Genomic DNA, 14,281 nt, shown 5'->3' on the forward strand with positions numbered 1-14,281 from the left:
TTTGTGTTCCTAGAAATCTTTCGTTACTTTTGGGTGTTGAAATATCATTTTCACTATTTCAAGTGTACTCCATTTGACAAAAGCAAGAAATACATGATTAAATAAAATGACATGAGGTAAGATAAAATGAAAAAATTATCATTTAATCAATGACTGCTTTCCAGGCCAATCACTGATATTGTATGTAAGCGTTTGCGGGAAAAAATTTTTAAAAAATATGTCTTCAACTCACTTTATAAACCCGTCTTCTGAGTCGATACTAAACAAGTCGTCCTTCGCATCAACAATGGTATATACAATACGGGCATTTTGATGGACATCCTTATCTTCTGCAACAATTGATAACACTATGGTACCAACTGGTGTCTTGTCAATAACGTCGGTCTTGTACCTCTCGCTTAGGAAATACGGAGAATTATCATTTGTGTCTGATATCACCACATTTACAGCTACACTTGATTCCAGACCTCCACCATCTTGAACACGTACGATGAATGAATACGTGTCTTTAGTTTCTCGGTCCAGTTCCTTTGTGGTTGTCACGCTCCCTGTTTTGGGATCAATCTTAAACATAGGGTGGTTCATGGAGTAAGAAATATCAGAGTTTATTCCGTAATCTGGATCGTTGGCAGTAAGATTTACAAGCAAACTACCGACTGGAGACTCTTCTGAGACTGTAACTTTGTAGACCAATTTATCAAATCTCGGTATATTGTCGTTCACGTCTGACAGAGTAAGAAAGACAGTACCAAATCCTTCTAGCGGGTAATAACTGCCATCTAAAGCTGAAACATTTAAAACGTAGCCCTCTTTCATTTCTCGATCCAGCTCGCCAATTACGCGAACAACCCCGTCGCCTCTTCCAATCTCAAATTTTCCATCTGCACCAGAAATCAATGAATAAGACACTTTTCCGTTAAGATTATGATCCGGATCTACAGCAAAAACCTTTGTCACTGAAAAACCAACTGGAGAATCCTCACTGATAGTTGCACTTTTCGTCTTGGGTTCAAATCTGGGAACGTTGTCGTTAGCGTCTATGACTTGTACCTTAACAGGCACGGATGACGCATGTCCAAAGCCTTTCTCATCTACAGCTACCACGTAAAAGGAGTAGTTTACAATCCTCTCATGGTCCAGTGTTGGTAGAGGAAATTTTCGCGTGGATATGATTCCTGTTATTGGATCAATAGCAAACTGATGTCTTTCGGAGCCATTAAGGTGATAGCGAATCTCTCCGTATTGACCTTCGTCGGGGTCTGTAGCCTTGATCTTTTGGTGCTGCGGAAAAATGCAAAATAATAAAGATGGATTTCAAAAATTGTAAGGAGTGTGGGACAAAACGTCTGAATAACTTTTGTGATACGAGCCTAGTATTCTCTGATTTCACCTTCCACCTGCACAGGAGTAAATTCGTCAGTGAACATGACCAAACGCGTCTTATTGGAACCAATAAGGTAATAGCCAAGCAAATATATTTCTTTTTTAATTTTATTATGCAATGCACTTAAATTATTTACAATACAATGTGGACATTACTTACAAGCCACAGCTACATATAATCATATAATACAAAATTAGCAATACCTATAATACTATAAATACTAACAAATACTAGCGATACCAACAAAACGTATTACTTAGCAATTGCAGCTTTTACGATTACAGTTACATTGTGCAGACATGTAAATGCGTCGGTATTGAAAAAAATACTCCCTTTATCCATTGGAGGCTGATTATGGGAACCTATTACAACATGAGGTGTTTATACATGCTCCTCAACTTGTCAGGAAAACAAAAAACGGAATTTGAGGCGTTTAATAGCTTCCTGGTTTATGACAATGTTCTTCATGGAATTTAAATAAGTGAATGAAGTATAATTCAATTCTATCAATAGCTTGAACGCCAAACAGCCTCTAATTTTTTGTCAAGCAAAACCATAGTATTGAAAAATTCCAAACTTACAAATCTATCCTATAGGAAAAAGGTTTGTCGTGTACATGAACTCATTCCCCTTCAAAAAGTTGTCACGAGGTTTATCTGTACTAACCATGTTCACCGACGTCCCAGCAATGGAGTTTTCCATTATGTCTCCTGTATACATGGCTTGAGAAAACTTTGGTGTGTTGTCGTTCCTGTCTAGTACTGTTACAAACACTGTAGCAAAGGCCTGCAAAGAAACACAGGATTGAATCAAACAACTTCAAGAACACATACATTGCCATCAAAATAAATTTATAAATGAAATATGTAGACTAACATCACCCTTTGCATGATGAGTACCACTGAAAATATTTTAATTCAACGAGGAGAAAAATTCCATCGCTCTATATAGCTGAGATGGTTATTGTAAGTAATAACGTCCCTTTGAGTAGATTTACAACCTGATTCGAATTTACTAATTGCTTAATGTTCGTGAACACGAAAGAACTTAATTAAAAAGCGAAAAAGGCAAAACAAGGAATAACGTTAAAATAAACACCAAATAATTTTGGCGGCAACACCCAAATTACTCTCGACACCAGGCTTAATAGTGCAGAATATCGTTACTTCAACATCACCTTTCTACTGAGTGGAACTCCTCCATCGGCTGCAGTCACAGTTAAAATGTAGTTATTCGTTTGCTCTCGATCAACATGACTTTTGACCTTAACCGTTCCGTAACTTTCCTACGAGAAAAGTGCAAGAACGAGAGCGTTTCGATAATCTAGGATAAAATGATTAAATCATCCTTATTTGATTTACCCTCGTATTTTTTAAGTATCTACTCACATAAAGTAAAAGATTTATCAGAAAAGAATAACCTCATTACCAAGGGTTACTAGTGAAAGTTTATTTATGTATATCCCACTTTCTTAGGCAGAAAATTAAGTCAATTCACACGACATGCCTTCAGCGTTTGTTGTTTGCTGATAAAAATAAAGGGGGTAAGTTTTCAAAAAAAAACTACGGTGCTGCGAAGGTGAGAGAGTATGGCAAGATAATTTTAGTTTTATCAACTGAGTTGATCGTGTAAATTGGCCACCGTTAAGAGTTTCAAAGCAGACGTTTCGAGCGTTAGCCCTTCGTCGGAGCGAATGGAGGAATTGTGGGTTGTGTATGTGTTTATATGGAGAAAAAGAAGCTACGCTATTGGTGAGGAAATAGTAAAGAGAAAAACAAGAATAAATGAGTTTGATGAAAAGCAAGTGTCGATAACGTAGGCATTAAGAGTGCCGATTTGAATAAAAAAATAAGTTGCTCTAGAGTTGTTCTCAATTGATAAAACCAAATAATATTGTTTGTTAATTCGTTGCTCTTCCTTTGTTTGATAGTGTGTTTGTTTTTTTCACTCTTCTATACCAACCCATTTCTTTACTTCACCTTCTCTATCCATTTCTTTCAGAGACAGGGAAATTTGCGCAATTTCAATCTATCAATCCAACTTTAAAACTGATCGCTTTCCACCACACTTGTCAAATCTTTCATAGAAAAACTACATAGATTCCCCTCTAAAATTTTGCCTCTTATCACCCAAACACACATCGCTATTGGTGTACCTGTGTATCAACAGCAAATACAGAAAAAGGATCCCCTTCTGTGACACTGTAGGTAATCCGAGCATTTTGACCACTGTCAGCATCCTTTGCTGTTACATTTATCAACGGCGTTCCCATGGGCGAATTTTCGTACACAGACACGGTATAGTTTACCGGATCAAACACCGGGTCGTTATCGTTAATATCACCAACTTCGATGTATACCTGTGTCTGAAATGAGTAAAATGCATAACGATCTGGAAATGAATGCTCCACACAGTACTGTTAAAACGTATTGATCTAAAGACTCCCGAGCACAAAAAGCAAACACAATAAATGCGTAAATTAAGAATTTTTTGACGGTTTTATAAAAAGAAAAAATTTAGAATTATGTATAAAGTATTTTGAAAAATTGGAGATGACTAAATCGAATAAAAATGCCCTTTGTATGTGGACCTTTGGTGGCAACACTGTTTTGTAGATGCGCCCTTTTCTAGCTTCAGTGCTACAAAAAATTAACTAGAGTGCCATGTAGAGTGAAGCAAGGGAACAGGTGTGTTAAAAAAAATTGGCGCGTTTACTTAGGAAATGACTGAAGACTGGTGAAAGATGCTAGAAAATCTGTACCTACCTTTGCAATTCGTGCAGGTTTCCCTTGATCCGACACACCAATAGTTAGAGTGTATGAAAATGTCTGTTGACGCTCAAGATTCTTACGAGTTTTGATCATGGCTGTCTGAGGATCCAGTGAGAAATCGCCTTTTAAAAAAAGGAAGGGTTCAATTATGTTATGTGTGTGATAGTTTCATTAGTACATGTTTCTCCTTTTGAAGTTGACAAAGACTTTCCGTTAGTTAATCGAAACGTCAGTCAAACGTCAGTCATGTGCACAAGTCCTTCGTACGATGTGATAGACAATAAACATTAGATAAGTTATAATCTTTATTTAAGCACGAAACAATTCATCAGCAATTACATTAACTAAAACTATTTAAAAATTAAAACACTAACTAATAACTAAAAGCTGTTTTCCGTGAATGCCGTGCGTTATAGAGTGGCATTGATCTTGCGTTTAAATAACCCCAGAGACTCTGTGTTCCTTATATCACATGGAAGACTATTCCATAATGTGGCTCCACTATAGCTAAAGCTTTTTCGATAATAGTTAGTGCGAGGTAGAGGAACATTGAGTTTATTTTCAGAGTCCCTGAGGTCATAAGCAGAGTTACGCCATCTAAACTTAGAATTAAGATATTCAGGAGCTAGCCCGTGCAGACATTTGAAAACCAAGGTAACTCTATGAATTTCCTGCTGGCTTGTCAGATTTTTCCAACTTAAAAATTCAAGTAGCTTAGTTGCATCGGCATCATAGCTGGAAAATGTCAAAACACGGGCTGCTCTAATCTGTAATTTCTGCAGCTTATCTCGTAGCGTTATCCCACAGCTAACCCAGACAATGTCACAGTAATCAAAGTGAGGTTTTACTAAAGCTTGGTAAAGCAGATGTAAGGTCGATGCTGGGATCAGATAGGGTAAATACCAGGAAAATCGGAGTTAAGAAATGATTGAAGATCTGTATTGGTTCAAAGACCGAAGAATTCAATTTTTGGAACTCATCGCATGCATCAACAACTACAAATTAGAAATAGTACGAACATACCTCCTGTGTTACCGGATATCAACTCGTATACAAGTTTTCCATTATTTCCAGCATCCGGGTCAATAGCCACTGCAGCAATGACGTCACTATCAGCTTTGGCTCCTTCCGATATCTTAACATTGTATCCATTGGGTGGGAAAAACGGTGTGTTGTCGTTTATATCCTCAATGAGCACACGTACCTGAAGAGGAGAGTTTCTAGTATCGATAAGCAAGCAAACAATTCTTTGTAATGATTAATTGTCTATAAGATATACAAAATCAACCATAGTTGAGCTCTCAGAATATTTTTTATTTAAACTTCGATTGTAAACTTACAGTCTGTGGATTAAAAGGTTTTCGAAAGTGAAGTGTGACTGTTGGTTTAGCGCTATAAAGAACTGTTGTCGATGATAGTGAAGAAAACATAGTCACTCGAGTCAGATTTTCAAAACGCCTTTCTATATCGAAAAAAAAATAATTTTATGTTTCATTATCCTTTTACACAACCTCACTGAGACAAAAAACTTCACAAAATAAAAGGGCTGAAGAAAATGTAGATGGAGGAAAAGGATCAGTTTTGATTACCATTAACGGCAAAACTACTAGGCACCGCAGAGCCATCAAAACGTTTATCAATAAATGCATGTACGAGGATCATGTAAATGTAATATAATTTTAAAGACCTCATAAACAAAGGAGCTTTGAGAAATTACCGTAGCAGTAGTTCGCTGTTTAGGTGAACCATGGTCAGTGGCATCAACCAATAACGTATAAACGCCTCTACCGTCCTCGTCGACTGCCACTCCAGGCGCCTCCCGGTCAAGGTCTTTGCTAGTCGTGATCACACCCTGAATAAACATAACAAACAGACCAACCTTCTTCCATATTCACATGTGAATAATGAGTGAAGATTAAACCTAATATTATTTATATCAAGAAAAATTCCAAGCTTCTATTAAATTCGATCAAGTGTTTACTTTTCACTGCGTTCAGATGTATCCGCTAAAGATAAAATAAAAGGAGAGACTGCTTAACGTAATCGTTGACGAAATCAGTTTGACCTTCCATTTTCACACAAACTTTAAAATAATGGCATGCAGACTCCAAGGGCGCAGATAGGGGGAAGAGGCTCTGACGGTGTAGGTGACTTTGGATTTTTCTTAATAGAAACACCTTAGTTTGATCCCCTAAGCAGCCTAGTCTAAAGTCTCCTTTCCTGCTGGTAATATCTGGCCCTCGTAAAATATTTGACTAAACCTGCACAACTAAACTATTTGTTCGTAGATGAACATGAACGTAAAACCTACACTTGCGTTGCAAATAAAAACAAATTTTATGGCTCCTATCATCTTACCGTATTTCCATCAATAAGAAAGACATCTCCCAGATTTCCTCCACTGATAGAATAAGTAATGTTTTTGTTGTCCCCAGCATCCAAGTCAGTAGCATTCACTTGTATCACGTATATCCCCGCCGTGTCGTTGCCCTCTGTAAGCACCGCCGTCATGACTGGTCGAACAAACTCTGGAGAGTTGTCGTTTATGTCAGTTACATGAACAATTACTTCCTTGCGACCCTAGTAAATGAAGAGGGCAAAAAGTTTTAAAACTGAATTTTTCGCGATTCTTTCATTGCAGTAGGCTTTTTTCTGAAGTAAACATGGTCATTAAAAATTGTCAGTTGAAATGGGCCAAAACTTATAAATTTCATTACTGAAAGGAACTCAGTGGAGGTGCTTTTTCAGAGGAAAGTCAGGAAATTTTCAGTTAAATTTCTTCATCACCTGCTTGTTTCCTGTGTCGGTTGCCACAGCAGTCATTCGATAAAGACTCTTTTCCTCTCTGTCAAGAGACGCTGGACCTGTCCTAATTTCACCGGTGTTTGCATCAACAATAAATTTACCATCTGATCCTGTCACGGTAAAATTATAACAAATCTTTATTAGTGTATCACAGTGCAACAATCAAATTAAAGTTTAGTACGAGGTTATTTTGGATGATACCTTTGTTGCGTTCATCGCAAGCCATACACTTAGCCTAGAGTGTCCTAGAGATGCTTGGGTAATTTTATTCCTCAACGAATATACCAGAGCTTTAACCGGGTTTGACGCACAAAATTGACAAACTCATTGAGTAAGCAAACAAAAAAGTCGATTCCTTGCGCAGTGACCAAATCGGTAAGGCTAGCATTACCTTCAAGGCTATACGTCATTCTTGCATTGTCACCGAGATCCGCATCACTTGCCCGCACACGGAGAACAAACAGTCCACTAGGTGACATCTACCAAAGGAAAGGAAAATTAGAACCTCTGTGTGCGACACGAAAGAATTTGACAATAGCAAATGGAATAGGAGCAAACGACGATTTAGGCGCCACTCTTCATAAATTTTTTTACTTCTCAGGTTCGCAAAATTTCTCTAACACTAATTTCATCATTGTAACTGACTTCCTTGAGTCTGCTCTGAAGAGAAACCCAAGTAAATTCCTGTAGCAACGCTCCGTGTGTAAGATTGCTTGTGTTAGGTTGTTTGAACGAAAACCGATATTTGTATTCACATGAATCTACTTCACATACAGTCTTCGATCGGATGAAAATCACAGAAGAATGAGAGCGAGTTTAAAATAGGAAAAGTTAATTAAAGACAAACTAGTCCTTATTTGAGCAATTGCGCTCTAACCGTCGTTTCAGATACTCAAACGTTGTAAAGAATCATGCAATCAGGTACGGATCTTGCCACTCACCTCCGGTACATATGCTGTATAGTGAACTGAGGAATTAAACTCAGGATTCCTATCATTTACATCTATGAGTCGAATTTCCAGCATCACGCTACTGTTGTGGAGACCGTCTGACACAAATATCTAAGACGAATGGAGAGAATTACAGTCAAGCAAGTTACTCAAAAGGTGTGATAAACATTTTTTGAAAATTTAAGAGCCGTAAAGAGCACCACCATTGTCGGAGCTTACCCGATTTCCGGAGCATCAAGGACCTTAGCATGGACTTTGGATGGTTGCCCTAGTATTTTTTCACTTGGTTTTGCCATTTGATCGTTTTTTCCTTTTTTTTTTTTTTGGGGGGGGGGGGTTTGTTTGTTTGTTAGCTTGTCTTTTCCTCAGCAGTTTACCGATAAATATTTTATCATATCGTGGTGAGAGGAGGATTAGTTAGGTCTTAAAGTTTCTTTCCCATGGACATAACAAAGTAACGTCATCCTGGGCTCAAAACGGACCCCTCGTTCCACAATCGAGAGCAAGAGTAACTAGACTGACAACGCAAACTATAAAATATAAATAGAGCAAATATTAAATATCATGGTCTACTTACGATTAGTTTGTAAAGATCTTTTGTTTCCCGGTCCAGGGGCTTTGCCACGGTTACCTCCCCAAGGTATTTCCCGCCACTTTTGGTTGTTGTCATGCCCAAGTTGCCATTTGGATCCCCACTCAGAATGCTGTAAGTGAGCTGGAATAACAGAAAAACCAGAAATATTACCAGCGAAGCTAACCTAGGATTTCTGGAAATTGTTTCGTGGCTTTCTAGAAAGTTTTTCCTGCTTCAATCACATTATCCCTTAGTTCTGCCTTTAGCTAATACACGCTTTTAAAGAGAAAAAATTTTAAATTTCTCAACATATCCTCATTTGGAGTTGCCCAACTTCCAGGCAACCGGAGCCAAGTTTTAAATTCAGGTCGGTAATTCAATAGCTAACAAGAAATAGTGAAAATTTTTGTCCATATTCCAAATTGCAACTTGTTAAACTAATGTTTGAAAGATAAACCCTAACATATGTGATGATTGAGACCTGGTTAACATTACAAGATTCTCCAGGAAAAAAAAAACTGGTGGGCATTCTGAATCAGCCCCGTTTTCAACATATGGCTTCTGCAATTCACTTAACAGTAGAGCTCAACTGGTAGAGAGGTACGGATTCCATTCATGACGAAGTCGACATTCTTTTTAGCTCTTCTTCATTCTCTGCCATTGCTTTAATTGCAGTTCACCAAGGGGTAGACCATAATGTATTATATATCATTTCTAGTCAACTTCTTAAAGACCGTTTGTTGTGGAAAAGGTTAAACGGAATAATACCATTGTATTCTCCAGGCTGTCTTTGTCCGTGGCTTCTACTGTTGTCACAGTGGTCCCTACAGAACTGTCTTCTGAAATTTCACCCTGATAATCTTGGAATTTAAAAACTGGAGTGCGGTCATTTATGTCCTTCAGCAAAATTGTCACCTGAAACAAATTGATTTTATCAAATTAAATTTTACTATCCACCGGTCTTCAGCCAAGAAAGTAGTACAAGGTCTTTACGTAAAACAAAATTTATTATAGGCCCCACTGGCACAGAGTGACCTCACTGTAGAGAAGAATTGGACGATGTCTTAAAAGCCAACGTATCTGTTTTTATAGTTGCTAACCTACATTCTAACAGCAAGTTAACCGTATAGAGTTACTCACCGATGTTTCACCGTACCGAGGCGGGTTCCCGTTGTCTGTAGCCGTCACACGAAGCGTATAGTTTGGTATAATTTCTCTATCAAGAGGCTTTTGAACTACGATGATTCCCTATTTAAAAAAATGAAGTTTTAGTTTTTCAGTATGCCACTTTGGCGGAAAATCAGTGTAGATCTGAAGATGGCGATTTTTCTTCAAAGCTGCAAGTGTGCGACTTACCGAGTCGAAAAATATCTTAAACTGTCCATATGGATCACCAGCCGAGATGTTATACCCAATATGAGACCCAACGGCCGAGTCCTTCTCTGTCGCCTTGACCTGAACCACGTGACCACCGATTGTCTCATTCTCCCAGACCTCCACACTATACATGGGTTTCTCGAAATGGGGATTGTTGTCATTTTCATCTACCAAGGAGATGTTTACATGAAGTATAGAGCTATTAAGCGGTGGAGTGCCTTGATCCATTGCCACGACATAGAATTTGTAACTAGAGAAGAAGAAAAAATCGTGGATGAAAATGCTGGATGAAATTCCGACGACTATAAATGTGTGTTTATGGGCAAAAAGTTAGTAGCATTTGATTGAAATATCATGTGACTCCTACCAACATAAAGGAGTCTAGGACGCAAATATTGCCTCACTTACTTCTGTTGTTTTTCGTAGTCCAACTTTCCAATTGTTGTTATTACTCCAGTTTTTGCGTTGATTGCAAATTTTCCCTCAGGTGAGTTCCCTGCGTAGGTGAGAACTTTGTTGGTGCCAACATCGGGGTCATCGGCAATCAACGTGTAGACAGGCATGCCGGGAAGTGCGGACTCGCTGATCAGAATGGTTTGCGGTAGTGCGCGGAAGAATGGTGGATTGTCATTGGCATCAGCTATGTTGATATCCACTTCAACACTTGTAGATTTAGGTTCACCTGAAAAAACATGTAAATGACATGAAAAGAACGTTTTGGGGGCAAAACGTGTCTGTTACAACGCTTTTAAACACAGCTTTTAAATTATTTACGGTGGCCAATTTACGTTATCAACTCAGTTGACAATGCTAAATTACCCCGTTATATTCTCCCACCGACGCAGAACCACAGTGTCTTTAGAAATGTACGCCCTTTATTCCTTTATTACACCGAAACCTTTTTACATATACCATAACCCAGAACATTTCACCTTGACTAGATAAACTCTTATTCATTGGCCTACCTGCACGATCACGAGCAGTAACTGTCAGTTCGTAAGCACTCTTCGTTTCTCTGTCCAACTTCTTAGCAACTGTTATATTTCCAGACGAATCAATGGAGAACACGCTTCCATCGTTACCGGCTACGAAAAACCAACAACAAAAGAAATGTCAGCTAAAATCAAGGAAGTGCTAGTCCCAAAATGCACCAGCAATTAAACAAAATTGATTCATGATTCACGTTTCCCAATCGGCATAGAATCCCTGAGGTTGTTAGTATTTTGAATCCAAATCAATTTGACCGATCCTTGTGGTTGCCTCTCCGCGTGGTCATGTTAAGCAAAATGTAGCATTTCAAGCAAAATAAAAGAAATCACCAAGACTCCACGATCCCAATCGTATACTGTTTTGGTGAATGTATATGTTTTAACTTTATGCACCGTCGAAATTCTAGTTTTTGTTGTTGTATGGATATTTGCAAGTGGCTCGTATGAAATCATATCGGTGAAGCAACAAAGTCTAATTGGCTGATCAGTTTGCTTTGCCTCGTTGCTAGTTGTTTCAGAAGCTTTGAAAACAGATTTTGCAAATCGTTGGTAAAATATCAGACCTGTGATGGAATATACAATCTCCCCAGCCAGTCCTTCATCGCCATCCACCGCATGAACTACGGTAACAACCATGCTGATATCACTGTCCTCTCTGACTTCGGCCAAATACGTAAATTTATCAAACCGAGGAGCATTATCGTTTACGTCAGATACTGTTACGTTAACCAAGGCCGTGGAAGACTGAGGAATGGGGTACCCGTGATCCCTCGCAGTGACAATTAATGAATACCCATCGGGTTTCGTTTCACGGTCAACTTTGCTTACAATGCTGATAACGCCTAAAATAACAGAAAAAAGCTCTCAAAATATGGTCTCAATAAATTGCAATTATGACTATTGATCCAGGGGATATAACTCCGGCGCTATCACGACATTCATTTGGTGGAAATTTACTCGTAAATTCTGGCTGAAAAAAACCAGTTTCGATGACGGCTGCAATTTCACTTCGTTCAGAGCACGGAAGTGTTTTCGTAACTTGTCGTGATTGAGTGTTGGGATACCACCAATGAACAAATCAATGACCAATCAAAAGAAAGGAAATTAGTAAACGCGTTCCCGTTTGTAAGCTTTACCGAGTTCCTTCTATCTCTAGAAGGTGGCGTAAATTTCTAGACCAGGTGGTAGCCAGGGTAAAGTAAAACCAACTTAAGACAGGATTTCCTACCAAGGCTGTGCTCTAACGGCGCCCGGTCGCCTGAGGCGACTAACATTTGGCCTCGGGCGACTGAAAATATTTCCTTGGTCGCCCGGTCGGGCGACTGGCTGGTGTTGGTTTCTTGATTTACAGTCAAAAAAAAAAAAAAAGAAAATGTTGTTCAATCGGGCGCGCGTTGATGTTCAAAGGTCGTTCCACGTGAATTTACGTGTAACATAATCATCGACTTTGATCGTGACAAGCTGCACAGTTTTCGATTTTAACCGCTTTTCCAAATAGTATTATAATTTTTCCTTTAAATTAGGATGGCTCGTTAGTTATTTTTTGAAAAGCAATTGTTACTTCTGCTCTGACAGGCGTAAAGTACGGTCGACGATTAATAAATCGCTAAATGAACACGGGAGTCGTTCTTTTAAAAGAAAATGTTGTTCCATCGGGCGCGCGTTGATGTTCAAAGGTCGTTCCACGTGAATTCACATGTAGCATAATCCTTGACTTTGAACTTGACTAGCTGCACAGTTTTCGATTTTAACGGCTTTTCCAATAGCATTAAAATTTTCAAAAGAAGTTGTTACTTCTGCTCTGATAGGCGTAAAGTACGGTCGGCGATTAATAAATCGCTGAATAAACACGGGAGTCGCTCTTCTATGCTAATTTAATATTTTAGCCGGCTTTTTACTGCCGTGTCTGCGAGGCAAAAACATAACTTAAGATTGTTTTTCCAGTAAAAAAAGATACGTTTTTTTTGTGATTGTTTTAGAAACGGGTATAAACTCTATAAGTCCCGCATTGTCCTTGGTGTCGTGACAAGTTATTACGTATCACGCACTAAAAATAAAATCGACCGAATCCACAAAAAGCTCATTTGTCTTGAACATTTCACCGATAGGTTTTCAGGAGGTCAAAAGATACGATGTTTCATGAACATAAAAACAATAAATAAATGCACATAGTTCTATTTGACTCGTTACGAAAACAGTTTGTTTAATTTTTAATAATTAACTGACTGATTTATTAATTTGGGCGACCAACTAGGAGGCCCGGGCACCTCAGCTAAAATGTTTGGGAGCCCTTCGGGCTCCCCGAAATTTTGATTTGGGCGACCATCTTTTAGGCCTGGGCGCCCAAGCTAAAACGCTTGGGAACCCGAAGGGCTCCCTGAAATTTTCCTTAGAGCACAGCCTTGCCTACGCTAAAAAAATTTGGCATACTAACCAGATGTCCTGTTGATCGCAAAGACCCCATCCCCTCCCATGAGAGAATATATCAAATCAGCGTTACTGCCGTAATCCGGGTCATCAGCTGATACTCGGATGATAGATGACGACACAGTGGCGTTCTCACTGATGGCCACAAGGTATACAGATTCAGTGAATTGCGGTCGATTGTCATTTTCATCTTCGACATTTACTTCTAAAGACACACTTGTGCTCTGCAGAAAGAAAGATAGATTTCAAAATGACTAAGATGTCAGCAAGAGCTTGTTCTTCCTTTCGTCCACCTTACACATGTTTGTGAAACAGTCGCAGAGAAGAGAAACCCTTTTCCTTACCGCCTCCAATATCGTCCGCAAATAAAAATATGGAACAATCGTAACTGCATTTTAAAATAAAATAATGAGGGCAACCGGCTAGTCAAAAGAGTAATTTGAAAGTGTCTAGATAATCTAGGGCAATAAATAGAAAATGACAGAAGAATGTGTAAAGAAAAGAAGCAATAAGCTACTTTGGTTATTGTTCACGGGTTATTTCTCCCTCTGTATTTGATAATGTGCCGATTTTATTTCAACAAACGTTTTCTCTTTGTTTCTTTGATTATTAATATTTCAAAAACTTGAAACTTACACTTGTAATTCATCACTGCTTTTCTAAACGTAGAGTAAGAGACGCATCTCTCATGTAATGGCCCTTAATCCCATTTGACTTTCCTAATGTGGCATGCAGCCAATGAATAAACTCAGTTCCAAACCTTTGCAGCATCTCCTCCCCCGTCAGTAGCCAGCACAGTCAATTGGTATCGAGCCTGCTCTTCTCTGTCCAGTGGTTGAGTTGTGTAAAGGATGCCAGTTGATGAGTTTACAGCAAACTTATCACTGTTCACAGAAAAGGTAACTTGTCCATTTGAGCCATGATCGGAATCTTCGACCGAGAGCTGCATTGGAAAAAAGAAAGGGATATCTTAGGAAGTTGGAAGCGTATTACATCAACAAAAA

The 14,281-nt window shown here is 38.7% G+C and overlaps 1 protein-coding gene across 1 annotated transcript in view; it reads right to left on the reverse strand.

The window, feature by feature from the left end:
* The window catches only part of LOC113685866 (protocadherin Fat 4), a 59,260-nt gene that overhangs the window by 17,432 nt on the left and 27,547 nt on the right, over positions 1 to 14,281 (reverse strand). Inside the window, exons 35-54 of the mRNA XM_089201978.1 lie at positions 14,038 to 14,220; positions 13,285 to 13,501; positions 11,414 to 11,692; positions 10,827 to 10,946; positions 10,270 to 10,543; positions 9,841 to 10,111; positions 9,625 to 9,732; positions 9,253 to 9,399; positions 8,488 to 8,625; positions 7,902 to 8,021; positions 7,352 to 7,439; positions 6,943 to 7,070; positions 6,514 to 6,735; positions 5,873 to 6,007; positions 5,179 to 5,359; positions 4,150 to 4,277; positions 3,540 to 3,749; positions 2,562 to 2,669; positions 2,051 to 2,170; positions 233 to 1,281 (exon numbers count right to left, since the gene is read on the reverse strand). Coding sequence (XP_089058104.1) covers positions 233 to 1,281; positions 2,051 to 2,170; positions 2,562 to 2,669; positions 3,540 to 3,749; positions 4,150 to 4,277; positions 5,179 to 5,359; positions 5,873 to 6,007; positions 6,514 to 6,735; positions 6,943 to 7,070; positions 7,352 to 7,439; positions 7,902 to 8,021; positions 8,488 to 8,625; positions 9,253 to 9,399; positions 9,625 to 9,732; positions 9,841 to 10,111; positions 10,270 to 10,543; positions 10,827 to 10,946; positions 11,414 to 11,692; positions 13,285 to 13,501; positions 14,038 to 14,220 — 4,226 coding nt within the window. The remainder of the gene's footprint in view (positions 1 to 232; positions 1,282 to 2,050; positions 2,171 to 2,561; positions 2,670 to 3,539; positions 3,750 to 4,149; positions 4,278 to 5,178; positions 5,360 to 5,872; positions 6,008 to 6,513; positions 6,736 to 6,942; positions 7,071 to 7,351; positions 7,440 to 7,901; positions 8,022 to 8,487; positions 8,626 to 9,252; positions 9,400 to 9,624; positions 9,733 to 9,840; positions 10,112 to 10,269; positions 10,544 to 10,826; positions 10,947 to 11,413; positions 11,693 to 13,284; positions 13,502 to 14,037; positions 14,221 to 14,281) is intronic.

This window comes from Pocillopora damicornis, chromosome 3 (assembly GCF_964200805.1).
Source record: "Pocillopora damicornis chromosome 3, jaPocDami1.2, whole genome shotgun sequence".
NCBI lineage: Eukaryota > Metazoa > Cnidaria > Anthozoa > Scleractinia > Pocilloporidae > Pocillopora > Pocillopora damicornis.